Source organism: Eschscholzia californica, unplaced genomic scaffold, assembly GCF_041429995.1.
Source record: "Eschscholzia californica isolate CP2 unplaced genomic scaffold, dmEscCali1.0.p SCAF_4, whole genome shotgun sequence".
NCBI classification, from domain to species: domain Eukaryota; kingdom Viridiplantae; phylum Streptophyta; class Magnoliopsida; order Ranunculales; family Papaveraceae; genus Eschscholzia; species Eschscholzia californica.
In genome coordinates, this window is record NW_028238461.1 from 27,727,285 (window position 1) to 27,754,758 (window position 27,474).

The 27,474-nt window shown below is 37.9% G+C and overlaps 1 protein-coding gene, 1 long non-coding RNA gene and 1 pseudogene across 4 annotated transcripts; all 3 read right to left on the bottom strand.

Moving 5' to 3' along the window:
* Positions 1-3,987: 3,987 nt before the first annotated feature.
* Positions 3,988-7,223, bottom strand: LOC147543974 (uncharacterized). Of its 2 annotated transcripts, none has more exons than XR_015239613.1 (4): positions 7,059-7,223; positions 6,648-6,711; positions 5,356-5,427; positions 3,988-4,280 (listed from the first exon to the last, which is right to left on the bottom strand). It is a non-coding gene; the product is annotated as an uncharacterized LOC147543974 (long non-coding RNA). The 2 variants fall into 2 exon arrangements; XR_015239614.1 differs by lacking the exon at positions 3,988-4,280 and adding an exon at positions 4,287-4,748.
* A 6,681-nt stretch (positions 7,224-13,904) lies between these two features.
* Positions 13,905-26,356, bottom strand: LOC147543975 (kinesin-like protein NACK2; annotated as a pseudogene). The gene is made up of 12 exons (XR_015223542.1): positions 26,111-26,356; positions 25,802-25,889; positions 19,696-19,835; positions 19,207-19,318; positions 18,986-19,078; positions 18,651-18,787; positions 17,978-18,117; positions 17,107-17,318; positions 16,137-16,491; positions 15,096-16,056; positions 14,442-14,746; positions 13,905-14,289 (listed from the first exon to the last, which is right to left on the bottom strand). The product of XR_015223542.1 is annotated as a kinesin-like protein NACK2 (transcript).
* On the bottom strand, positions 20,653-25,308 carry LOC147543976 (uncharacterized). The gene is made up of 2 exons (XM_086636003.1): positions 24,460-25,308; positions 20,653-23,588 (listed from the first exon to the last, which is right to left on the bottom strand). The coding sequence occupies exon 2, from the start codon at positions 22,823-22,825 to the stop codon at positions 21,818-21,820; it is 1,008 nt and encodes a 335-aa protein (XP_086492129.1). The 5' UTR covers positions 22,826-23,588; positions 24,460-25,308; the 3' UTR covers positions 20,653-21,817.
* Positions 26,357-27,474: the final 1,118 nt, after the last annotated feature.

Below are 27,474 nucleotides of genomic sequence, written 5' to 3' on the forward strand. Positions count from 1 at the left end.
ATTACCAGAGTTAGAGAGGAACCGCTTAATCGAGTCTGGCCCCTCCTCCAAGAGGGGAATAGTGGTGATGATATTACCTATGTCATGATCAAAGGTGACAGCATTTAAGTGTAAATCTCAGTTATTATCCTGGATAAGCTAGGACACCTGAGTGAGAGAGGAGTTGTAAATGTTGGGAAGAGGGGGAGGATGATTAGGAACCTAGTAGTTCGTCTAAATGTCAATGGATCTACCATTGTCGACCTCCCATATAGAGAGGGAAGTAACCTTAATCAACTGATGGTGTATAGTTTTCCAAGTCCAGGAACTCGCTTGCTTAACTGACCCCGGATAAGGAGTATTGGAGAAATATTTCCCTTTAAGAAATTTAACCCACATGGAGATCTGTTCCGACCGAAGACGCCAGGCAAGCTTTCCGAGGAGGGCTTGGTCAGTAACGAATCTCTAAGACCCAAGGCTCCATGAATTTTGGAAAGGCAAATGCCAGAGCAAGCCCTCGTGCAGATGCCTTTAGATTTTCCCTACCAAAAAGACCATTGAGAGATCTTAATGAGAGAACAAACGCTTTTGGGAATAACAAAGCACTGCATCTGGTATCGAGGAACGGTTACGGTTATTCTCGAGACAACAACCGTACGATCAGCTTGGGTCAGAAACTTGTTCTGCCACTCGGAAAGTTTCTGCTGAATTTGACTTTAGTTTTATTCGCTCCGATGAAAAGTTGAGCGCCAAGATACTTGTCAGAAGGCGAAGCATGACGAGCTTTGAGATTTCTAATAATAATCCTTTTGGACTTAGGGTGAGTGTTATGGGAAAAGAAAATATTGGATTTGGCATAATTGATCATTGAACAGACGAATGGCAAAAGGTATTAATGCGTTATTGCATGTTATGAATATTATCCAAGGAGTTACGACAAAAATGATGCAGTCATCGAAAAAAAGGAGATGGGTAATGGTTGAATCAGTATTCCTAGTAGGGAAGCCAATAAAACCACTATCACCTGGAGAGGAGTCAAGCAGGCGACTAAAACCTTCCATGGCTAAAGTAAACAAAAAGGGAGAAAGGGGGTCTCCTTGCGGAATGCCTCTACTAGGGGATAAGGGATTACGTGGATGACCATTAATGAGTACCTCCATAGAAGAGGTTGCTATACAAGTCATTATCAACTTAATCAAATGGTTTGGAAGTCCAAGTTTTGACATGACGTTGGAAAGGAAGGACCATTCGATACGATCAAAAGCTTTTGACATGTCAAGTTTAAGCCCAAAAAAGCTCAGAGGGCCATTTTATGCTTATAGGAGTACATAAGTTCTTCCCCAATAATGATGTTATCCGAAATTTGTCTACCGGGGACGTACGCCCCTTGAAACTAAGAGATAATAAGGTTGAGGAGGGGTTTAAGTCTGTCAGCCATGATTTTAGTAATGATTTTGTAGGTAGGGTGAGAAGACTAATTGGACAGTAGTCAGCCGACGATTGAGGCGTCTTAGATTTGGGAATAAGGCAAATATGAGTGTGATTAGTTTGCGGTGGCAGAATGGCAGACTGAAAGAAGTTTTGAAACATATCAACAATATCAGGAGCCACCATATCCCAGTTCGAGTGGTAAAAGAACGGAGGGTAGCCATTGGGCCCTTGAGCTGCCTCCGCTCTCAAGCTTTTGGTGGCCAGATCGGTTTCATCTTTCGAGTGGTAAAACCTCCTCTCACTAAGGGGCCGAGAGCTGACTGTGACTACACGGAAGCAAACTAAAAACTTAAGACAACGAGTTAGCTCTCTAGGTAACACAAAAGTCTCACTTGGAGACAGAGAAGCTAACTAAAACAACTAGCGACAGAACTTCAAGACCAGCTAGAAAGAAAATAAATATTAGACACAAAGACACAACACAGACTAATAAAACTAGTTGATTCAATGGCCGTCGTCCTCATCACTTTCCAAGTTGACATTGGGATTCAAGTATGACACCAAAGAATCTTCACAGATAGTAAGTGCATTGGTGTTAGGAATGAGAACATGTTCAGCTGATTCTGGATTTTAAATGGAAGGGACTGGAGCAGTTATACTATTGAATTGAAAACAAGAATTAGGTTGCCACAAAGAGGAACTGCCACCTACCTGAAGTTATCACCGATAATCATATCCATCTGTTTTTTAGTTCGGTAAAGGGAAGAATCAGGCACTTGTTCAAGTTTCACTTCAATTAGAGCTTGTCAATCCTTCTTCTTGCCACTAGAAGAGAAGAAGAGATGAGGTGGGATCGGCTTAGCGGTCGAAGAGGAAGGAAGATCAGGACTGTCTATAACTTGAGTAGGTGTTAGGTGATCTCCATGGGGTCAACTGAATGTTGGGATTCTCGCTGAACTAGGACGGTTGGTGCGAGACAGTGAGTGAAAGGGTGATCCATAATTTGGAAAATTTGACAAAAGGCTTTGGGGTACTTCCTGTAGCTGGAATTGATGGACTGTCTCCATCAGTGAAGATATGGTAGATGGTAGCTAGAAGAGGAGTCCGCACGTCATACATGAATTGGATGGTGATTTAAGAGTTACGTACCATACCAAAGTTCTTTGGGAAGATCTGTAAGATGTACCCCGTGCAAGAAAATCAATGTCTTCTTTGTTCTGTAAAGCTGGGGGTAATTTATATTAGGTGCACCACATTGGTTTGAAGAAGAGGTCTGAAAAATCTATGGGTTGTTGGAAGTCAACCTTCTTCATCACCATTAACATACATTTGATAATCTAGGGTCTACTGAAATTTACGGCTTTGAAAACAAAGGAGTTTCCGTGTTTAACCAAAAAAGTATTGAGACTATTAGAGTAAGCCACCAGTTCACATTCTCTTTTATTTTGGGTATATTTTAGTTAGTGTCAGATTTTGGGTATCTTATATTATAGAACAGTTTGGTCGGAAACATAAGTATGACAAAGCTCAAATCTAAGGGAGGAAATGGTGTTTAAAATATAGTTTCTAACTCTTTAAGTAATTTTAGGCACAACGAAATGTTGTCATATCATCAGAGGAAACGGGGGACGTAGTTGCAAAACTACCCTTTTTCAACTATTACAACACTTTTCTCTGATAAAAAACACAAAACTACCCAATCCACCATCCCACGTTTTTCTCTACTCTCCACTTTCTTCTCAGAAAAATTGAGTTTTTCTTTTTCATCTTTCCTATACAGAATGTTAGAGGTAGGTTGTTTGATTTAAGTTGCAGTTTACGTTTACTTTTCTCTTCTGCGAGAGCGTTAGTAAAAAGGATCAACCGCGTCCTACGGATGCGGTGGAAACATAAGACCATAAAAATTCATCATCTTCCTTTTAAAAAAAATCAAAACTACCCGATCCACCATCCCAAGTTTTTCTCTACCATCTACTTTCTTCTCGGAAAGTTTGAATTTTTTTTTTATCTTCCACACACAAAATGTTAAGTTCTTAAATTTAAGTTGTAGCTTAAATTTACTTTTTTCTTTTGCGAAGGCGTTAAGCAATAAGCACTACAAAAAAAGGGCCCATTAGGGACGGACAAAAACCGTCTCAAGAATGAAAAAACTGTCCCTAATAGTGTATTGGGGACGGTTTGAATCTGTCCCCGAAAACGGCGTCCCAAATAATATTTGGGACGGTTGTAGGGACGGATGGCATCTGTCCCAAAGCTATTTTGGGACAGTTTTTAACTGTCCCTATATCAACGATTTTAGGGACAACAAATATTTGTCCCAAAAAAATGTGGCGGGAATTTCCCCTCGTTAGCATTTGGGACAATTAATATCTGTCCCTACAAATTTGACGGGAATTTCCTCTTTTTAATATTTGGGACAATTAATATATGTCCCTACAAATTTGGTAGGAATCGTTGGCATTTGGGACAGATAATAGCCACCCCTATAAGATCGGCGGCAATTCTCTACTTCCTGTACCTAATATAGTTAATATTCGTCCCTACAAATGTGACCAGGAGTTTTCATACAATAATTAGTGTATACAAGAGGGAAAATTTTCCTTAAACCAATATTTAAAAAGCACATATTCACATCTAACATGTTTTGAGAAGTCCCCTCAACATATTCACAAGTCTGGACGAGAAAAAAGGTCAAACCCAAAATAAGAGAATAAACTAATAACTCTTCCATAGGAAGATAAAATTCTATTAAAAATAAACTACTCTAACTTCATCCTTCCATCCTTCCATCTTGCTTCTCACGTTGTAGGAAGATAAACATATTCACATAAACTACTCTAACACCATCCCAGTAGAGCTCCATCCCATCCCTGTGTCATGGACAAAAAACAAAAGACAGCGAAAGCTATTAGTTTATTCCCTTTCTCGAAATTAAGACACGGCAAATAATACAAACATGTTAAAACTTCTATAAAATTGTTAAAAGAGCAAGCATTCACACAAAATCTTCTTAAAAGCGGTAGCTTCATAATAAGTTCGTGTTTACTGTTCTAGCAATCTAACAAGCATACTCTCATGGGTCTTTGCTTTGCATTTAGAATAGAGTTCTTTTACATAATAATGTTTCATATTAGGTGTCAAGGTCATGTAATACTGCATTAGTTCTAGAACAATGGTCTAATTCAGTAAAAGATAACACCAAAACGTACGGCGACGCAGCAGAAGCTGCAGCCCATTAGCATGCCGCGGCGCAGCAGAAGCTGCAGCCCATTGGCCTGCTGCGACGCAGCAGCAGCTGCAGCCCATTGGCCTGCTGTGACGCAGCACCACCCCTTGCCCTGTTCCATAAGATTTACATTGTTGCGATTATTAAGTTGTGATAAAGTGGGATGTGAAATTGTAGCATAAATAGCATTACCAGTCAAAGTCACTAAAACAAGTTGAGTGGACAATGTCATTGTCAGTCTAACCAGATGTATAATGGAACCACATACATAAATCACATGGTGAGGTTAAGTTTCATACCCCATATATTGTGGTCTCTCAACACACTCTTATTTTTATGATTATAATTATAGTTATCAAACAGAACAACATCATATACGAAATGAAAGTTGAACAAAAGGAACAACATTATAGTTATCAAAGAGAAAAAGGACCAAGATACCATCATCTAATCTACCTATTGGTATGTGAGTATAGTGTGTTTGTTTTTTCAGAGAGAGATTAATTCGGATGTCCTTTAATTCATTTAAGACTTGAACAAAATGGAAACTAAAGAAGAAGAAAGTCATTGAGTTTCAATCTGGTATTGAGTATTCAACAATATTACATACGACAAACAGGACAAAGTAGTAATATCCGACTATAACACTTCCGCATAACTAGAACTTCTAACAGTAATTAAACTACAAACATGTTAAAGAGGATTATGTGATTTTTTACCTATTTAATTCCAGAAAACACGATTAAAACTCCCACGGGGAAACGCTACAGCTCTGAGATCCGGTACAAGTTCTGCATTTGAAATCATAACTATTCAATTACTTTTTAGTCAAAAAAATTGAAGCTAGTGAAGAGAAAATCAATGTGAAGAAAGAAGCATCCAATATTGTAATCAAGCGTAACAAATAAAGTTGAATCATTGTCTCATGCATCGTGATTCGTCTCAATGGTTGATTATGAAGTTCTTAACTTAATTAAACAACACATGGAAAAAATTCAAAACTGAACAACAAACATATATCAGATTTCAGAAGAAAAAATAAAATTTTAATTCAATCACTTCAACCAAATTATAAAGAAGTGCATAAAACAGTTCTCTTTAAACTCATCTACTTCATTACCCTATACTAATACCCTACTGATATAGATGCACCTAAATAAGAAGAAACCAACAACAACAAATATTTAGACATAGATGAACCCTACTGAACTTGATCAAGTTTAATTCATAAATAAACGATTGATGTTCGGTATGTAGTGATGGTTAAAATCAGAATTATAACCACAAACTTTTATCGATTTCTTAGTTTGAAATTAACCAAACTACATGATGGTGACAAAAACAAGGAAGATAACAAAAAAATAGTAAAACCAGGAATTTTCTACCGATTTCTTTATCAATTCAGTCTTAACATCTATTGATAACAGTACAAACATAGAAGAACCCTACTGAATAACAGTACAAACTACAAGAAGATAACAAAAAATAGTAAAATCAGGAATTTTCTATCGATTTCATGGTCAATTCAGTCTTAACATCTATTGATAACAGTACAAACCTAAATAAGAAGAAATCAACAACAACAAAAATTTAGACATAGATGAATCCTACTAAACTTGATCAAGTTTAATTCATAAATAAACGATTGATGTTCGGTATGTAGTGATGGTTAAATCAGAGTTATAACCACACTTTTTTATCAATTTCTTAGTTTGAAATTAACAAAACTACTGGAAGATAACAAAAAGTAGTAAAACCAGGAATATACTTTGATTTCAAACATCTATCGATAATAGTACAAACATGAAGATAACAAATATACACTGATTTCACCTAACCATAAACTTTTGATTTCTAATTTTGAAGAATAAGAAGAAGAGGAAGAAGAACAACTAACTTGAAACAATCAAATTGAAGTAAAATTTATGCAAAATTGAATCAGGAATTATATCATAAACAGTTAGTTGCTACTTTGAAGAAGAAGAAGACGAATATGAAGAAGAACGACAACCTGTGGTTTTGCAAGAGTCGTGGAACAATCTGACTTGGTTAAACACTGAAACTGAATTCCTTTTCTGCAAAAACGAATTAGGGTTTCATGTTAAACCTAAATATTAACTGATTTATTTGAAGAAGAAGAGGATGAACACTAGAACTGAACTCTTTTATGCAAAAACTAATTAGGGCTTTATGGTACACCAAAATCTTGACTGATTTATTTGGAGAAGATGATGAACACTGGAACTGAATTATTTTATTGCAAAAACTAATTAGGGCTTTATGGTATACCAAAATCTTTGACTGATTTATTTGAAGAAGAGGATGAACACTAGAACTGAATTCTTTTATGCAAAACGAATTAGGGTTTTATGGTAAACCAAAATCTTAACTGAATTATTTGAAGAAGAGGATGAACACGTACCTGGTGGATGCAAACCCTAGAAGTAGAAGATGAACAACGAACCACTCCCAGGAGAGAGAGATCGGCTTCTCTAGGTGTTGAGGAGAAATCGCCCTCTCCAATTTTCTGCTCGTGGTCTGTTGAGGGAAAAAGATGAGACAGAAAAAAGAAAAGGAAAAAAAGAAATAACTAAAACCAGGGCATTAAAAGGAGGGAATTTTTTTGAGGGAAGTTTTTTTTTTGCACCATTTTATTATTTGGCCGAAATTTAGCGCCAATTTTCTAGATGTGCCCATAATTTGTCCCTATTGTAATTTTATTGGGGACAAATAATAAAAAATTGTCCCTATCTTAAATATATTGGGGACAAACGTAAAAATGTATGTCCCTATTGGCCGTTTTTTTTGTAGTGAAGGATCTACCGCGTCCTAGATCCATCCTATCATATCTGTCGAAATCGTGTATTTATATCTTATATCCCCTTCATGATCCAATCATTCCAAGGATGTCGGAACCTAGAAGAAAGTATGAGAGAATGAAAGAGACGTTGAAGAAGCGCAAAAAACGATGGTTCCAACATCCTATGTAAGATATATGTTTCTCTCTATCTCTTATATAAATGATTAAAGCGTCTGATTTGATCGGGAAATCTCGTTCAGGATAAAATACAACAACAAAACAAGTAGATAGTACAGGTTAAATATTTCATTTTTTTTTTTGTAGTTTTTATCTCTTCTCTTTTAGCTTATTAGTGTAATACACTCATTGAGTTCTCGAAATCTGTATATACTTAAAAGTTCTTATTATTGAGGGCTCTACTTATATACCTAAACTAGTAGTTCTTTCTTTCCTTCCCCACATTGAAATTTCTGTGTGGCTTGTGACTTGTGAAGTAATTGTTCCGTTGTCCATGTTGAAACTTGGTTCTTCTCAATATCCAACCCGTGGTTGCTACTTGGTGTTCTAGGAACAGAGCAAGCCCCTCGGTATTAATTGCCCGCTCAAATAAAAGGGTAATATAGTAAATCATCAAGTTCTCAAGTGAAATCATATCATAAATACAACTATACGTGGGACATAATAACTTGATTCTAATGTATTATGTCGACCTAGAAAATTGTCAGTGTGCAAGTGGTTGATATGTATTCCTTATAGTATCAAGAGAATCTTAAAATTTTGAATAAAATGGGAAGAAAATTGAGTATTGAATATCTCGGCAAGTACGGCCTTAGAAACCTTCTGATATGTCAGAGAGGATGGGAAGTGCATAATATTGGATTACTTGCTGGAAACCTGTACATGACGTTCTTGTAAGCAGTAAGAAAAGAGGAAAGTCCAAATGAGAGGGAGAACGACTAGCTTTTGATATCCACAACTCGGAATAATATGCCTACGCTACTTATACAGAGGAATACAGCCAGTGCTGATCAGCTGAGTCGAATCAGGTCAGATTAAACCTAATTGTCCCGCCAGGTGTCTTGATCACGTGGAAGGGAAAGAGAGAAATGCGACTCCAGCATGATTGCCGCCTTTTAGCGCAAGGTATCCGCAGAATCCATCGGATGCGCCTGTGGCAGGTTGTGGCTGGGTCTGGATAGGGGTTCCCTAATTGGAGGACCCTTAGAAATTTTTTCGGTTTCTTCCGCCTGGGCTTCCAGCCTGAAAGGAATCCTTTAGCTCCACTCCAGTCATTGATCACTCCCCTTGTGCAACCACCGCTTCGGATCCTGCTCCTCGACAATTTCTGGCCCCATATTCTGGGTGTGTCATGGGGTAATGTTTCCGCGGTAATGAAATGCACACATTAATAATCTATGATGATCTTAGTAATATGAAAAATCGAGATCGGGTGATATAACGCAAGGTCTTCCAAAAGTGGAACAAGACGAGTCTCTTGTGATAGTCTGGCCTGGATTAAGGAAATAGTTCCTTTCCAGGTCTGGGTTAGGTTAGGTTAAAAGGCTAAAATCTTGAGCTGGCATTGCCATAAGAGCCTGTAAATTAAAAATGAAAAACATAATACATTGTTACCCAAACTGAGGCAATCAAACAGGTAAGGCTATTTTGTTTTGTTTAACTATAAAATTTTACATACCTTAACCAGAATGCGAACAACAATCTGGGTACTCATCGACTGCAAAGGGGTAGAAAGTTGTTAAGAGGAAAAGATAAAGCTCCGGACAATCCTAAACTCAAACAAACTGATATTGGATGAAGATGAAATGCAGAAAAAAACTTAAGAAGAAATTTGTGTATTAAACAAAAGGTCTCACCTGATAGAGTCTAAGAAGGCATAAAACTGTATGTTTCTAATGAAACCTACTTGGTGCCAAAAATAACACATGTTACTAGAAAGTATAAAGGGCATAAATATATATACTTCAACAACAAATCTAGGGCAAACAAGATGTCTCAAATGATTCAATCTCAAATTTCCAAAAGAATTACATAATTCTAAATAAAACCCAATGTTATAGATATTATCCATTGCCTACTGCGTATTAGATTTCTCATACTATTTTTTGGGGGGATTCGTAATTCAGCGCCTCAAATTTGGGTTAATTGTTTTGTAAACATATAGAAGCTTAAATAGTTAACCATAAGATATTTTTTGTTAACTAGTAAAGATTTGAAGTTTTACAGAAATAAAATGTCTAGATTGTGGCCAGGCGTAACTATTATATATGCATTAGAGAAGTTTTTTTTTGTCCAGGGAAATAATCCAAAACCGTTTTTTTTTTGTTGAAACTATTCATTAACATTAAGTCACAAGCGTAACATTACAATACATTTTAGACAAAAAGTAAGGAATATATTTCCATAGTTTTGACCTATTTTTCCTCCTTGTCAATTTCGCCAGTTTATCCGCCTGATGTTGTGATTGCGATTGATGTAGTTGAATTTGACGCTGCTTAGTCTATTTCTTATTTCCTTGAGTTTCCGCATATCGATTGCCATCGGATTTTGTCTCAGGTTTTTCAAATGCTTTATTAGGTTGATATTATCGCTTTCCACTATGATTTCCGCATATCGATTGCCATTGGATTTTTTCTCGGATTTTTTCAAATGCTCGAGCCGTACAAACTTTAGCTTCCACAAACTTTGGTTGAGAGTTATGGACTATCAAACTGGTGCCAATAATGGTATTGATATCGATAAAAGATGCATCCACGTTTATTTTCACAAAAGGTAGATTAGGGGGTTTCCATTTTGCTTCATTAGAATTTGATGTTTCATTCTGAACCTTATTCGTTCTTGGAAAGGCCATTATAAGTTTTATAACTGTGATGGTAGTATTAATCGTGTGTCGGAAGCAGTGATCACATCTAGCTTTCCATATATGTCACATAACAGTAACAAGGTGAATGTCATTTGCGGTGTAATTGGTTTGTGCGGGATTCTGCCAGGATAGAATCCATTCTGACACTGACTGAATATTAGTAGATAAGATATTAAAGTGACACCATATACTTTTGGCAAAGGGACAATGCAATAGGGCATGCTTAATAGATTCGACATTCGAACAATTCCGGCAAGTATAAATATTTTCTATGAATTTACCTATGCGCTGACAGACCGGAAGAGCTCCCAAGCAAATTTTCTAAATAAAGAGATGAATACGAGGGATCTTCGAAATAGACCATATGTAGTTCTAGTTGATCGAACGGGGGTGGTTGCAGGTTATGCGTAAGGCTTAGGTGTTGATACATAGATTTGACCGAGAAATTGCCAGATTGAGTGAGAGTTCGTTTTATCTGATCAAAGCCCTCACACTGAAGGGAGTCGTTTTAATATGGTTGCAAGTAGGTTCATCAAAATTCTCTCTGAGGATCTCCTCACACCATTGGTTATTGTTTATGAGCTGGAAGATCATAACAAGACTAGAGTTGTTGCTATTATTAACAAGCCCTTGTCTACCTAAGATCCAAATATCTTTCCATATATTAATATGTTCTCCTGTATGAACTTCTCAAGTAATTAAGTTCTCAATAAGCTCATAATGTTTCCTGATCACTTTCCAGTTCCAAGAATGGTAAGGTTTAGCTGGACAAGGAGTATAATGCGTACTCACAGAGTAGTGTATCGGTACTCGTACCATTAACTGGAGCCGCCCAAACTCAAATTAGAATTATATGTAGGAATTTGCTATAAGAGCAACTCCAAGGAGGGTCGGGCTGAGGCCAAAAATTCAAATTTTTGGCCTCAGCCCCACCCTCCAACCACAGTCGGTTGGGGCGGAGCTCCGACCAACTGCTTCAGACGCCCCTAACTTTAAGGGCGACTGAAGCCGTCCCCAACATGACCGTTGGGGACCCAACGGTCATATTGGGCATCCCTCCCAACCGTTCAAGCAAATCCAATGGCTGGAAGGGGTTGAACCCATTCTCCAATTCATCTCACTATCTCTATCTCTCTTGTTTCTCTCCATTTTTATCTCTCTTTCAATTTCCTTCTCTCCTTAATCTCTTTCAAATTTTTTTCCATCTTTTTATTTGTTCTCCTATGGATCCACTAGATATCAACGAATTCGATGACCAAAGTTATATGAAAATGTTGGCCCCTAATTCTACTTATCCGTCGGCTTAATTAAGGGTTGATGATTATGAAGTATTTGAGGATTCTTCGGATCACGAAGAGACGACTTCAACAAAAATAACTAAACGGGAACTGTATAAGCAAGATGAAGATATTTTACTTACAAATTGTTATTTGAAAATCACATTTGATGCGGTTGTCGGAAATTGTCAAAAATATAAAGTATTTTGGCAAAAAATATCGGACGAATATAATGCGATGGCAAAGTTTCAACGCACACTTAGAAGTTGTAAATCTCATTTCAGTGAGATAAGCTCGGAATGTCAAAGTTTTATATCTACTTTGAGGCTCAGAGCCGTGGCTGACAATTTGAGGGCCCCGGACGAAATTTGATTTTGAGTCTTTTGGGCAATAAAAAAAGTTACGAGCAAAATGATAAAAAAAAAATCTTTGTCGAATGTATAGTGTAGAATCTAAGTGATTTTTTGAATATGGTATAGTTTGTATCATGATTTTCACACACGTATTTTTGAATGTTTTTTTAGAACACTTAGATTGATATTTATTCAAACCCCCTCAAGAAATGAAAGAATTGCACCCAAAATAAGAAACACTATAATTGAGCAAAAATAGAGTTTCATTTAGCAATTGAATCTCAGTGGAAAAAAACGAACATAGAGACAGTGGGATTCGAACCCAAAACGCTCACGTGGAAGCTCCACCCTCTAACCAGTAGAGCTATTAGCCTTCTCATGATATGAATTATGTTTTTTTTTATATAAAGACTTTTAGGGGAGGATGGGCCTCTTGCTGCTGAGGGGCCAGGGCGGATGCCCTGCCTGCCCCCCTCAGCCACGGCTCTATTGAGGCTAATAAATAAAGTTCCAAAAAACGGGAAAAACGATTATGACCGGGTAATTGTTTCAAACTTTATAATTTCTTTTTTCTACCTTTCCACTTCATAATATATACTTAAAATATATTTTGTTTATTTCAGTTATAAAGAGCACTAGAAATGTATAAAAAAAATCATCAAGAAAAAGGCTTTAGGTTCCAACATGTTTACAAAATTTTGATGACACACAACAATTGGATGGCAGACATGCCAGGAGAGTTAAAATCCGGCAAAAGAGATTCTAATACCAATCCATCTGAGGAAAGACCAATTAACCGCAAAACAAGGCAAAGCAAATGCAAGAGTTGGAGAACCATCCACACATTCGACTGCTTCAAAAACTCAAAACTAGAGATATTGGGAAAAAGAAATGAAGAATCCCAACAGAGAGCAACAATTTTGACGGAAGCTATACGGGTTCAACAAGAGACCCTACGGGTTCAACAAGAGTATCTACATTGGTTCAACGGTCAACCACGAGACCCAAAAAACCCCTTCTAGTTATCTTTAATTTTTCTATCGTTGTTTAGTCGTATTTAAGTAGTTTTAAATTTTTAATCAATTATTAGTTGTAATCAATGTTTTTTTAATTGAACTTTATTAAGTAAATTGGGAAATTTCATTTTCAAATTTTCGGCCTTAAGAGAGGTTGAGGCTGAAAATTTTGGGTGAAAAAGTAGTTTTTTTTTTGCCTAAGATAGGCTAGGACTGGAGTTGCTCTAACTAATCGACCCAGTGTTGATGATGTAATAACTAATGATTGGAATGAAATCAAAGGAATCTCTGACCCGCTAGTTCACGCAAGTTTCATTTTTCAAGATACGGTAAGATGTCTTGATTGTAAACTAATGATTGAAATGAAATCAAAGGAATCTGTGACCTGCTCGTTCACGTAATTTTCAAGATAGGCTTAGCTGTCTGGATTGTAAGGATTGAGAGCCACAATGGAGTAGGATGGTGACTTCTTAATATCCTTCTCCAAATTCAATAAACTATGGATTTCACCTCTTGTGACAATCAAACTTAGGACCTTCAAGGTTTTGGGGTGATTTTTTACGCTTGGAAAGAAAGAGATTCATTATTTTGCAAAAAAAGAAAGAGAACAAGATTCATTTCTCTCCATAAATCTTGTATGTCTACCTAAGTCAGTCTAGATTCAGTAAGAATATGAGTCAGTATGATACTATTACTTTGTGGGCTGAGAGAGACCAAGGGCACCAAACATGAAACATACTAAACTCCCCCAGTCAAACAGTTTTGACCAAGTCTAGAAGCACAAGGAGGAGGAACATTCACATTCATCATCTTCTTTTCATAATCGCCACCTTCATCTCCATCGACTTATCTCCATCTGGACATTTTGAGGACGCATCCACAAAAGAGATGCTATTAGCTAAAACTGGAAAGCTTTTGGAACTTCCCCAAATCCCATTGACTCGAAAATAAATTGCTTAATGATTTTCATTCACCACTCTTGAAACAAAACTTCCCTTTACAGATTTTGGAAAAAGTTAGAGATCAGGTTCCAGCCTATCCATGTTTCTTATCAGAAGGGAGAACAAAATTAAGTTCAAACATCTCTTTCGTAATCTGTTCACCAGCTCACAAAAACCAACTAGCTTCGCTACAACTTCGGCGCTCTCTCTTACATGTTCCATATTATGTGAGTCTGTCCATAACTTGTTTACTAGTTGCAGCCTCCTCTGTTTTCCCCCGGGCGGAACTTCCCATTTTATGTAAAGCATTTCGAGTTCTTCTACTGTTAGCCTCGACGTTACCCTCTTGGCTAAATTTTCTCGTTCCTGCTTGAGAGCCTTGATACTGCATATTGGGGCACAAACAAAACCATGAGCTATAATCCAAAACGTGCGGAGAAAAAATATAGAAGATCAAACGTCTCCTATTTTGACGAGTTTAGGTGATGAAACATTTCAAAAGATCTAAGAACAGACAAGGTGGAAAAATGGGTTTACCTGGAAGAAACAGAGCCAGCAGGTTCATCGCCCAAAAGAGCGGGGCTTGCGTTGCCAACCTCTGCCAGTTTTTGTTCCAACCATGTCAACCTTCGGAGCTCAACTTCCATATACATTTGATCATCTGGGTCTCCTCTGAATAACAAGTAGAATTGTAAACGGCGAACTATTGAAACATGGCAAAGATGCCATAACATGATAATTTGCTTTCTTTGGTCCTCGAAGACAAGGGACCATGACATAGGTGACTGATCTGATACTCCCGTTTCAGAAGCTGAAGTTTCATTTTCTTCCAGCTCCAATACCTATAGACAGCATTAAAAGGTTAACAAAGATTCATCAATGAAATGGGTTTGTTTCTCAAAGTCTCAAATCTATTTTGAATCATTGATATTGGAAAAAACATATATTTCGAGAGCAAATCAATCTTTACTCAGACAATTCAGTTTGATGATTTCTAACTTAGTTTGGTTATTCTAGCGTTAATCATGCAGATTTCTCCTTCAGCTTCATTTTAATTGTTTGAGAATATAATTGATCCCTGAAACCACTTTCCAGTGGCTTGCCTATTTTTTTTTAACTTTGGTTGGTTTTGATGAATTTAGGTAATTGACAAAATTTCCAAAAAGAAAAAGAAAAGCTCGGGTCCTTTACCTGGCAAACAAGAAGTTGTTTTTGGTATTGAAGCTTTGTGACTCTTTCCTTCAATTCAGTAACATAAGCTCTTATGCTCCTTATGTTCTCTTCAGCTGCGTTTTTGAACATCTCCTGCATTCTTTTCACATTTATGGAATTCGGACACCGTGGCACAGGTGTACCTTCGCGTGATGAGATGCCATTACATTCTTTTCTCTTCAATGTACTTTTACATGGTTCTATTAATGTATCAGCAGCAGGTACATGATCCTCGTTTTGTGGGGATAGATTTTCTTGCTCAGAGTTCCTTATATTCCGAGAAGAGGACAAGGGTGTGCACGGTGAGCGTAATAAATGTTGTTTGTTGGTGCTATTTCTTAAGGGGAATTGTGTTGATCTATTTTTAACTATTTCGAGCTTACACTCAGGAATCCTGTCATTACTTGGAAGAAGCATCATCAACTTGTCTATCGATTTCTGAGCATTCTCAAGATGGTTTTCAAGAGTAGAAATGGTGACTCCATCAGAGTTTAACCTAGAGATTTCTTCTTTGAGGTTGGTGTTTTCTCCAACTTCATCATCGTCCGAAACTGAACTAATAATCTTCATCTCCTTAATCTCTGACAGAAGTTTCGTAATGGTTTCTGAAGCATCTTGGTTTCCTAATCTGTGAGAAGAAACCTCCTTATGGAGAACTTCTAATGCTCGATTTGCTTCTTCCCCAAGCAGCCTCTATCGTTGCTCAAGCTTCCGGATTTCATGCACAAGCATAGAAGGATCTGCAGAGGTAGTTGACTGCCTCAACATTGCATTTCTTCTTCTCCCGACTTTGGTTTTCGTTCCGTATGAAAAGTAGGTGTACCCAAAAGTGGCCCACTCTCAGTGGAAAAGGAGCCACATTTGACCACTTGACAAAAAGAGTCAGGTGAATTTGACCCCCGAAATTTATATAGAACAAAGTTAGAACAAATGGATAAAACTTAGAGGTAAATAGAAGTCGCTTATCAAATAACTTCAGCTTCTTGTGCATTTTCTCTCCCAATGGAGCTCTGATTGTGCAATGTCTCTCTCTCGCTTCAGATTTTCCATTTCCAGCATCATCTGTACACCGCAAAATTTTAGGATAGAAGGATTTTACATAAATAAAATAATTTTGTTGAGTTATCCATAAAATGCAAGAACAAAATCTCCCTTGCCATGATTCAGAGGGAATAACTTTTCGAGGAAGGAAATCACATATTTTGCAAGAATTAGATAGCATCAGTGGATACCATACCTTCTGAATTTTCATATCTCTTTCAACTAATAAGGATTTCAAGCATGAAGATGAAGAAGGTTCTGGAGTTTGAAGTTCTGCTTCAAGTCGAGCGACTTCCTTCTGCAAATGCTTCACGAGTTGCTGCTCTAAAACAACCTGAAGAGGCGGCACAATCACAGGGAACTGTAAGTGACATGTTGAGTGAGATGGAATCTGGGTCAGGATTCCTCCTGTGGCTGCTCTTATTCGCGCATAGACATGCCCTAACCAACTAAGCGATAGGCTCCACCTTAATCATTATTTGTTATTAGGTATTCAATCTGATAGATAAGGATCTGTAGGTATCCGTTCATCAAAAGGCCTTTTATTCCACTTCATACACATCACAGGCCAACGAGATTTCAAATGGATTCCAATTCTATATTGAAAAGCTCAAAAACACCTCTAAATTATAAAACAAGCATACCAACTCTAGTAGCAGATTTGCAAGTGAATATTACGTATTAGTGAGGGGAAACACTTTCATGGTGTGCAGTAAGCTAATTTTCCAGTCACATTATCGTTATGAGGACTTTAGAGTGTGGTTAAAGTTCAGGGAATCTAGTAAAGTACCATATGAGAACTTTGTGCGAGTTTGATATTAACTTATATGGTAAGAGCCTAAGATAGCACCACAGCTAAATAGTGACTTGATTATATTGCATCTAATACTCGTGCCCGAAATAAAAATCCTTCAACATTGAAGGGTCCATTCTAAAACACAATACATACCATATTAACTTGGGCTTTGTTTGTGACTTCCTTCGCACGAGTTGCAAATGAGAGTGTGTTCCGTGATTGTTCTTTGTGACTTAAAGCAGGACTCATGGTACAAATGATGGCAGTTCTAGAACTTCTACCATACAGAGACTCGAAGCTTACACGAATTTTGCAGCCTTCGCTTGGGGGAAATTCTAGAACTGCCATCATTTGTACCATGAGTCCTACTTTAAGTCACAAAGAACAATCACGATACACACTCTCATTTGCAACTCGTGCGAAGAAAGTCACAAACAAAGCCCAAGTTAATATGGTATGTATTGTATTTCAGAATGGATCCTTCAATGTTGAAGGATTTTTATTTCGGGCACGAATATTAGATGCAATATAATCAAGTCAATATTTGGCTGTGGTGCTATCTTAGGCTCTTACCATATAAGTTAATATCAAACTCGCACAAAGTTCTCATATGGTACTTTACTAGATTCCATGAACTTTAACAACACTCTAAAGTCCTCATAACGATAATGTGACTGGAAAATTAGCTTACTGCACACCATGAAAGTGTTTCCCCTCATTAATACGTAATATTCACTTGCAGATCTGCTACTAGAGTTGGTATGCTTGTTTTATAATTTAGAGATATTTTTGAGCTTTTCAATATAGAATTGGAATCCATTTGAAATCCCGTTTGCCTGTGATGTGTATGAAGTGGAATAAAAGGCCTTTTGATGAACGGATACCAACAGATCCTTATCTATCAGATCAAATACCTAATAACAAATAATGATTAAGGTGGAGCCTATCGCTTAGTTGGTTAGGGCATGTCTATGCGCGAATAAGAGCAGCCACAGGAGGAATCCTGACCCAGATTCCATCTCACTCAACATGTCACTTACAGTTCCCTGTGATTGTGCCGCCTCTTCAGGTTGTTTTAGAGCAGCAACTCGTGAAGCATTTGCAGAAGAAAGTCGCTCGACTTGAAGCAGAACTTCAAACTCCAAAACCTTCTTCATCTTCATGCTTGAAATCATTATTAGTTGAAAGAGATATGAAAATTCAGAAGGTATGGTATCCACTAATGCTATCTAATTCTTGCAAAATATGTGATTTCCTTCCTCAAAAAGTTATTCCCTCTGAATCATGGCAAGGGAGATTTTGCTCTTGCATTTTATGGATAACTCAACAAAATTATTTCATTTATGTAAAATCCATCTATCCTAAAATTTTGCGGTGTACAGATGATGCTGGAAATGGAAAGTCTGAAGCGCGAGAGAGACATTGCACAATTAGAGCTCCAGTTGGAGAGAAAAATGCGCAAGAAGCTGAAATTATTTGATAAGCGACTTCTATTTACCTCTAAGTTTTATCCATTTGTTCTAACTTTGTTCTATATAAATTTCAGGGGTCAAATTCACTTGACTCTTTTTGTCAAGTGGTCAAATGTGGCTCCTTTTCCACTGAGAGTGGGCCACTTTTGGGTACACCTACTTTTCCATACGAAACGAAATTAAGGTCGGGAGAAGAAGAAATGCAATGTTGAGGCAGTCAACTACCTCTGCAGATCCTTCCATGCTTGTGCATGAAATCCGAAAGCTTGAGCAACGACAGAGGCTGCTTGCTGAAGAAGCAAATCGAGCATTAGAAGTTCTCCATAAGGAGGTTTCTTCTCACAGATTAGGGAACCAAGATGCTGCAGAAACCATTGCGAAACTTCTGTCAGAGATTAAGGAGATGAAGATTATTAGTTTAGTTTCGGACGATGATAAAGTTGGAGAAAACACCAACCTCAAAGAAGAAATCTCTAGGTTAAACTCTCATGGAATCACCATTTCTTCCAAGTAATGACAGGATTCCTGAGTGTAAGCTCGAAATAGTTAAAAATAGATCAACACAATTCCCCTTCACAGATGCCAATTAAACTCTTTAAATGATTGCAGTCTTGAGCTACTTCCTCTACCAGCTTTTCAACAAATATCCCTTTCTGTGTTCAATTCAAATATTGAACAAATTGGACACACTCATAAAGATTAAGAACAAAAAGCAAAACACAGAAACAGAAAAAAATCACAATTGGGTGCTTCGACTCCCTCGAAGTTGTCTTGCATATACCTCCGCATCGTCCAAAAGCCGTGGGTCCAGACTTTCGATTCAACAAGTCAATGACAGTCTCGTTGTAGATCTCCAATGCAGAAATTTTGACGACAAAGTCTCTCTCTGGGTTCTACGATGTCATAAAATCATCAAAGAAACCGATTTCAGAGGATCACAACAAAGTTTAAATGAACTAATCAAGTCTCTTGTACAAGTAGACTGCACATGGAAGAGAGGATAATATAAATTTGTGTAGGAGAAGAAAATATTGGCATTGTTCCATTATTAGAGTGGATTACAAAACAATGTTCAAACATGAAAACGATGGAGGTTATCAAATATAAGCAGTGGGTGAAACATGTTCGAAGGGGTCTACCATGCAAAGATTTCTTTACCTTCAAGACAATGACATCATGTTGAGCCACAAACATATAATTTTTTTTCTTTATTTTTACAATTTAGAAAATAAATCTCAAAACAGTCTCCACTTTTTATTACAGATCTTACCAGGATGCTTGTAAAGTATGAGGTACGGACGACACTTGCATTCCTAATATGCTCATATATGTCCTTGACAGCATTTTCTGTAATCCCTCTCATGGTAAATGTCTTACCACTGCTTGTTTGTCCATAGGCAAATATAGTGGCTGCGAAATAAAATAAAATAAAATAAAAGCCTAACTCACTTTCGGAGGCATCCCGGTTCCATTTAGCGTATGCAACAAGCCTTTAAACCTCTAGGTTACCCCTAGAGGACGAGTATTGTCTCGTGAGGGTTTCCATAGATGACACCCACAAACATCATGGTTTCAAATACACAAGGGTCCAACATCCAAATCAGAAATAAGCATGGTTCATCTAGTAAAGGGTTTAAGCATGTCAACACATAATGAATCAAGTAAATAAGTTCTTGTAAAAGCTAAAGGTCCCTTCACTAATGATCTTACCCTAAAGTGCTAGTGTCATACCATAATGAGCAACATCTATGTTCCGAAGTCACAAAACTTTGATTCCTAAGTTAGTACATTTCGCCTCGACTTCGACCTCACGGACATACACTCCAAATATGAAATCGCTCAAGAATGGTTCGCTCGTATGTGTGAGTGTGATCACTAACATGGACTCAACATATAAAAAGGGGTGAGGACAACATTTTGGAACGAATGATCTTCGAAAAGGAATTAGCCACTATATAGAGTGGGGAAGCTCACTCGCCCTTCTCACCCATTCTACCCTCTAAAGATGCCTTCTAAAGGTTAGCGGATACTAGAAATGGATGATAATGGTGGATTCCCGAGAATGTCGACTACTTCATTATAGAACTTCTCAAGCACTTCCACATTTGTTTCTTGCTTCGAATACTTATTCATGAACATCACACAAACACATATATACAATCACATTGCTCAAACAAAAGAGCTAACATGCTCTAACATAACATAAATAACTTTATTTCATTCTTGCTTTCTTTTTTCTTTCTTTTCGTTGTTTTTCTTTTTTTTTTCATTCTTTTTTTTTCTTTTCTTTTTTTTCTTTTTCATAACACAAATACAATCAACCAAAACAAAATACAACACACATAACTCAATTCTTGCAATCAACTTTTCATTTCATACTTGTTTTTGACATTCTTCATTCTTTCTTCTCATGTCTTCATTCTCGGAATATAAGATGATGGAGTATCCGCCTCCCTCTAGTTGCCATTCTTATCGGGTTTCATGGACTACAAGGGCAAGGTTAATTCGCTATCCTAATGTCACTCTTAGTGGCTAAGGAAGTTGAGCACACGAGATCAAATGAGCTTTTTTAATAGTTACGAGGTTGAGTAGCTCTTCATTCTACTCGGAGTTAGCGCGGAAGAGTACACTCGAAGGGCAATTTAGGCTTTGAGCTCTCACATGGGTTAAGTCTCCACTAATGACTACTCTAGGTCTCTTAGAAATGTCTCTTCTTCACTAAGATGTTACTCCCATAGTATAACACAAACACTTAAAGACTCGACTTTCATGCAAAGACCATTAGCAATCACAAAACTCATCAACTCGACACATATGCATCAACATTCTTAAAACCATCACTACAATCACATGCAAATCTACTCAAAATGTTCAAAATTTTTAAATTTTGGCTAATTTGAACCCTTTTGTCTTTGAAACCCCTGGTCATGCATTGGTTATGGTCATATCCCGCATCCCCAAACTTAAAACTAATATTGTCCTCAATGTTCTAAGCATACACTCACCAAAAGATAAAGAGGGACATCAATTTAAAGAGAAGAGTGGAGAGATATTACCATAACCGAAGGAGATAAAAGATGATACTACCAAGGCTCATGTATAACGAGGTTCCAAGTCAATGTCAAGCTCACGCCATCCCCAAACTTGAAACAAACCACGCCTTAGAAGTAAAACATATAAGAAATGCTCCTAAAATATCCAAAACATAATGAGAATGAAGCACATAAAAGACATGACCATATAAAGTCTACCACTAACGCGGGTATACACGATTGCATTGAGCTATGCAATTAGCCTTTGATTCTCTTGTTTTCACACAAGAGCACGAGTTATGTCTCGCGGAGGGTTTCCAGAGATGCTACCCACAAACATCAAGGGCCATCTCAATCGACCTAACGATCATATAACAAAAGACGGAAGATTTGGGGGTCAAACCAAAGAAAGCTATATACAAATGCTAAAAGTCTCACAAGAATATTAAACGAAAGATGTGCAAGTGAGACTAAAAGCGAAAAGAAGCCATCCCCAAACTTAGTGGATGCACGGTCCACTAAGTGCGCATAAATGCTAGGGGCGACGACTAAAAAGTCATCAAAAGGGTCGACATATAAGTGAAGTGAGAGGAGGTCAGTCGAAGGCAAGAAGTCATCCTCAAGCTTAGTGGATAGAATATCCACTAAGTCCCTAGACATGCTAGGAAAGACGTCCGAAGTGTCCCAAAAGGGGTCAACAATCGAGTTTGAGATCATGTGGAAGGTCGAACTAGACTCTAAGGGTAAGGCAATAGGCTCGGGGACCAAGTCAAGGTCCATAATTTCCTTAGGTAAATAATCCAACAAGCTATTCGCTATCTCTTCAACAACTATGTTATCGACACCCTTAAAGGCATCTGGAGCCTCAAAGTTGGTTGCAACACCTTCACTTCTACATAACTCATCCAAGTAATCATAAGTGTTAAAAATTGGAAAGTTCAACATCGTGTGATCCCCAAACTTGCTCATAGAGCTATCATCCTGAACATCAAAATCTAGTGTAGGTCGATCATGGTGAGATAACAATGGTCGAGGGACTGAGCAACAAGGGTCATCGGTCAATTCCATCTCAAAAGGTCTATCAGGAGCTTCTTCGATATTTAACTTAAGACTAGAGTTAGGTGTATTACCCTCACCATCATTCATAGTCTCTTCTTGAGTTTGGGGTGCGCAAACCCCTTCCTCGTCGATGATAGGCTCTGACTCAAGTCTATCAACAATTTTGAGAATCCGTTCCGTGATCTCCGTTATATCTCGATTAAATCTAGTTTGGTACTCTAAAATTGCTTGGAGAGTATCTTCAGACATCTCCTCGTAATAAGGCATATGAGTATAACTAGACGAAGACTCTCGCGGAACACGGTTCATGGGACAATACTCGGTCAAATGATCTAAGCTCGCACAAATAGCACAAACCGGGCTAATGGCCTGGTCTCCATGGTCCTTTCTTCACTACCTTCACGTAGATACCTAGACTCGACTCTTTGAGTGAAATCATCGAGTCGGGAATTGTCATCCTTAAGTGAACCATTCATATATGCTTGTCGATAGTTACGAAGACTTCGACGTGGTCGATCAATACTAATGGAACTACGGTTATCATCCAATGACAAATCCATACATGAAGGTGTGGTCATCCCAAATTCTTGTCAATAGTCTCGAAGACTCTTACGAGGTTGATTACCCTCATGCTCATAATCTCTAAAACCATGTTCATGACGAGTCTAACCGACTCCATACATCCGTCGATATTCACCCATGGTCATCTTAGGTCGGTCAGACTCAACTCGCCTATTCCTATCACTAGTCGTAACATTCCTATATAAATTTGAGTAGTCATGATGACTTGTAGATGGTCGACTAGTGTTGGAAAGGGTTCGCATAAGGTCATTCTCATCAAACCAACTCGCCATGATCTTACAATGTTCAAGGATACTAACACACAATCACAAAATAGGAGCTAACACTTAAAGAACTAAACAATCACACACACGTAAAAAAAAGGATGAGATAGAATGCGATACTATCGAGTGCTCCTCTCGTTACGTTCGCCTTTCTTCTTAAGCTTCTAGATTCCTTCCTTTTCCTTCGCCTTTATGTCACTTTTGGCTCTTTTCCTATAACACGGTGCCTAAAAAAGAAATGAAATTAAGAAACTACAAAAAAACAAAGAAAGCAAGAACGTCTAAGTAAGCAAACAACACTAAACTAATGAACAAAACAAACAAACGATGTCCAAACTAAAACCTATCCCCGGCAGCGGCGCCAAAAACTTGATGCACCCGAAAAGGTTGCACACCTAAGCGGAGGTATCAAGTAGTAATCCGGCAAAGCCGGGATCGATCCAAGGATAGGTTGGTAGTCTGGGTATCGGGAGAGTCTAGCCCACGGTCTACGAGTCACTCACTATCTTAGACTAAAAGGAAAAGGAACAAAGACAAATGGGGGGTTTGATATGATGAATAAGGAATAAGAGAAGAAAACAAGTAAAGACTAGATAATCTAATGTAAATAGGCGAGAGAGATTCGAAAGAACAGTCGGAGGAACAAGAGTCGGGAGACGGTAAGACTCGATTCGAGCAATAAATAAGTGAGAGAGGTCTCGAAGTCCGGGAATCCATAATGATAAACCTACGACTATGTGTAGTCCGATTTGATGTGTCGAGGTACAATCGATATTCGACTCCTAAAGTAGATGTCTCTAAGTACTATGTATATCCGGAGACCATACTTAGTCAAACAAACGTCATAAATCAGTTAATCCCGAGTCATCGAAAGTGTTGTCTAGTCGCCTAACTATGTGAAGTGCATGACAAGACACATGAAAATACGATCAAAACGATAATCGGAATAAATAGAAATCAATTTGTAATCAAAACATCAAATCATATTAAAAAAATAATCACGAATTCATCACATTTCATCTCATATAATCGACACACTAAAGTTAGCTAAACATGGTGATTAAATAAGAAATGGAAAGAAGATGATGAGAGAATCACACTTTTTCGATGTGGTTCGAGGCTAAGATCGTCGGAAAATATGAGTCTTTAAGGTGCAGTCGATCTCCCCTTAGCAAATTCTGGGTTCCCCATAGCGACCACCATCATCTTCTCCATTTAGAACACAACCTCCATTAAAGCTAACCCTAGCTTTCTCTCTCTAGAAATTTCTTGTCCAAAATCAAATCAAACTACATGGGAAGCTAGCCAAGATGATGGGGAGTAAAAGCCCTAAGATTTCCGGCCAAGAAAGTGGCCGGAAACCTTTGAAAATTCCGGCCAAAGAAGGTGAGGAAATCCGGCCAAAACCCAAGAAGGTCCGGCCAGCAGCTCCCGTGCACGTTCCTGCCGTCCCGAGCTGTTGGTGCGCGTGCTAAGCTGCTGTCCCGAGCTTGCGCAGCTGCCGTCCGTGCGTCCCCTTGGAATCCCGAGCAGCAGCTCCATGAGAGCTTCAAAAACCGAGCTGCTGCTGCAGCTCCATGAGAGCTCGGGCTGCTGTTGCGTCCCGTGCGTGCTGTCCCGTGCTGGAGCAGACGCATCCCGTGCACAGCAGCTGTCCCGAGCTTGCTTCCTTGCCCGTGCTTGCAGCCGAGCTGCTATTTCTTGCTGCCTCCGGCTGCTTCCGGCCAAGACTATGCCGGCCCTAGTGTTGGCCGGCCTAGCTTGGCCGGCCTCCTCCTTCTTCTCTCTTTTTCCCTCTCTTTCACACTCTTGAACCCTTCAAACCCTAGAACTCCTTTAGCCTCTCTCTCTTGCTTGGTTGTTTCTTTTCCAAGGTAGAAGATGATGAATAGTTCCCCCCCTTTTCTCTAACTTGAGTCAAACCCTAGACTTAGTCAAAGTTTGACTAAGTCTTTAAACCATTTCACCTTGGACCCTAAAGAGGTGCCTCTAACATCTCTAATCCTTTTCTTTGTGGGCTTTTGGTTTTTCTTTGGGTTTGACTTTGATTCCCAACTAGAAACAAAGGAGAGTGCCTTCAAGAAAAGGCTTTGGCTTCTTTCTTTCATATCTTTCCCGTCCGAACTCCGAATTGAATTCCGTTTTCACCGTCGGATTCGTCATTGACTCCACTTGTCATATGATTTGCTTGAAATCTTTTTCTCTCGTTTTCGGCACATGAAATGATAGTGACAATTCGTTCCTTTTATTCCGGTTTACATGTTTATCTCCAAAAATGATACATAACAAGAAAAACACATAAAATATTATTGATAACACTCGATAAGGACTAATTAGTCTAAGTTAGGCTCTCCAAATGTGACATTTTCGTGTCACATCAATTATCAATATGTGAAAAGTTTAAATCATCTCGAAACAGATTGAAATAGGAATATCAAACCATTAACTCCAGTAAGGGGATAGTGCTACGTCCTTCGCCCCTTCTTCGTAAACTTGCTACGTCAAGCAGGTCGGATCGAAGACTCTGTCTGAATCACAAGACATTTTAAAACAAGAAAGGAAGTCACATATCAGAAAATGGTTTTGATGAGGCACACAACCGATGTAAGAGGCTATTGCTTAGCTGTCTAAAATACTGTTTTTCACAATAATTCTGATTTACCAACCAACATAATTTTCGGAGCGTACATTAAGAATAGCTGAGTGGGTCTATAGTGTAACAACAAACAATGCAATAACTTGGATTTACCAAATGTGTAAGGGACTGTAGACCGCCGTTATTTAAATCCTTAGATAATATAGTGTGTTCATTCATGCACTCCCAAGCAATTTGATCACTCTGTGCTTGCTCTTTTTTGCTCAGAGGCCTCACTCGAACTGTAACATATATCTTCTCCTCGCGAGCTTTCGGTCCTCCAGGAGTACACGGTGCAGAAGTCCTCCCCGTCTTTGACACCGGCGTGAGAGGTGTTCTAAACATCGTCTTCATGAAGCCAGAGAAAAGCTGCAATGCAGGATAGCCGTGAAGAAAAACATGCCATGGTATTTAAAAAAAAAAGGACATAAGATGATTAAATACACATTTTTCTGATAAACCCTAAAACATAATTAGACGAGAAATTAGACTAAGAATACATTTATAGTTGACAGTGAAGACTACCATCACTCAAAAGTGAGAGGCTATGTATAAATAAAACACAAACAACAAAAATTGGTCCAAAAGAAGCATTTGTGAAAGAATGTTACCAAACAAAAATTAATTTTGGGATTCTCTGAGATAGACATGATCAAGAAAGGAAACTAGGTCACATTTTCATCCAACATAAAAGGAAATCCATTAAAAAGGACCAGATTCTTCAACAATAGCAGAAAAAAGAGCTCTCTAGATATCAATTACATTCGTACAAACCCTATAATCTTAATATATATGTAGTTAATGAAAACAACAAATTAAAATACAAAATCACCTGAAATTGAAGAAAAACAAAATCATCACGCAGGAGAGGAATAATAAGATAAAATACTTAAATGTAACTAAAAAACTTCTAAAAAAGAATCAATATGTCTTGATACACACAACAAACCCTAAGAAGATTTACTTCTCTTGAGTAATCTGTTGAGAACAACAAAAATCACCTGAGCTTACAAAAATAAGAAAATTAAAACTCAAGAACGAAACAACAAGATTGATATATACTTACAAGTATATTACAAATTTCTGAGATTTGTATTTGTTCGTAGCCCACCAGAATCAAATCGAACCAGAAATGCGATTAATTTGACAAAACTGAATCTGAACAAAATGGAAGACTTTCAGGGAAGAAGAATGGAAAGAAAACTAGGGTTAGTGACTAGGAGTTCGTAGTGACGATAAAATGCTGCTTTGGGGAGAGTTTTGTCTTCTCCCGAAGGGGTTTTAAATTTTTGTAGTTCAAAGTTCTTTCAGGTATATTAATGTAACGGCTCTTTCTTTCCTTTTCCCTTTTTTTTTAATTTATCATTTTCTTTAATTTATCATGCTTCGTGATAGTATCAAGAATTTTTGGGCTTATAATCCAAAAAACGGGCCCTAATAGGACTTTTAGTCCTCTCTAATCCTATAAAGGGTTTCGA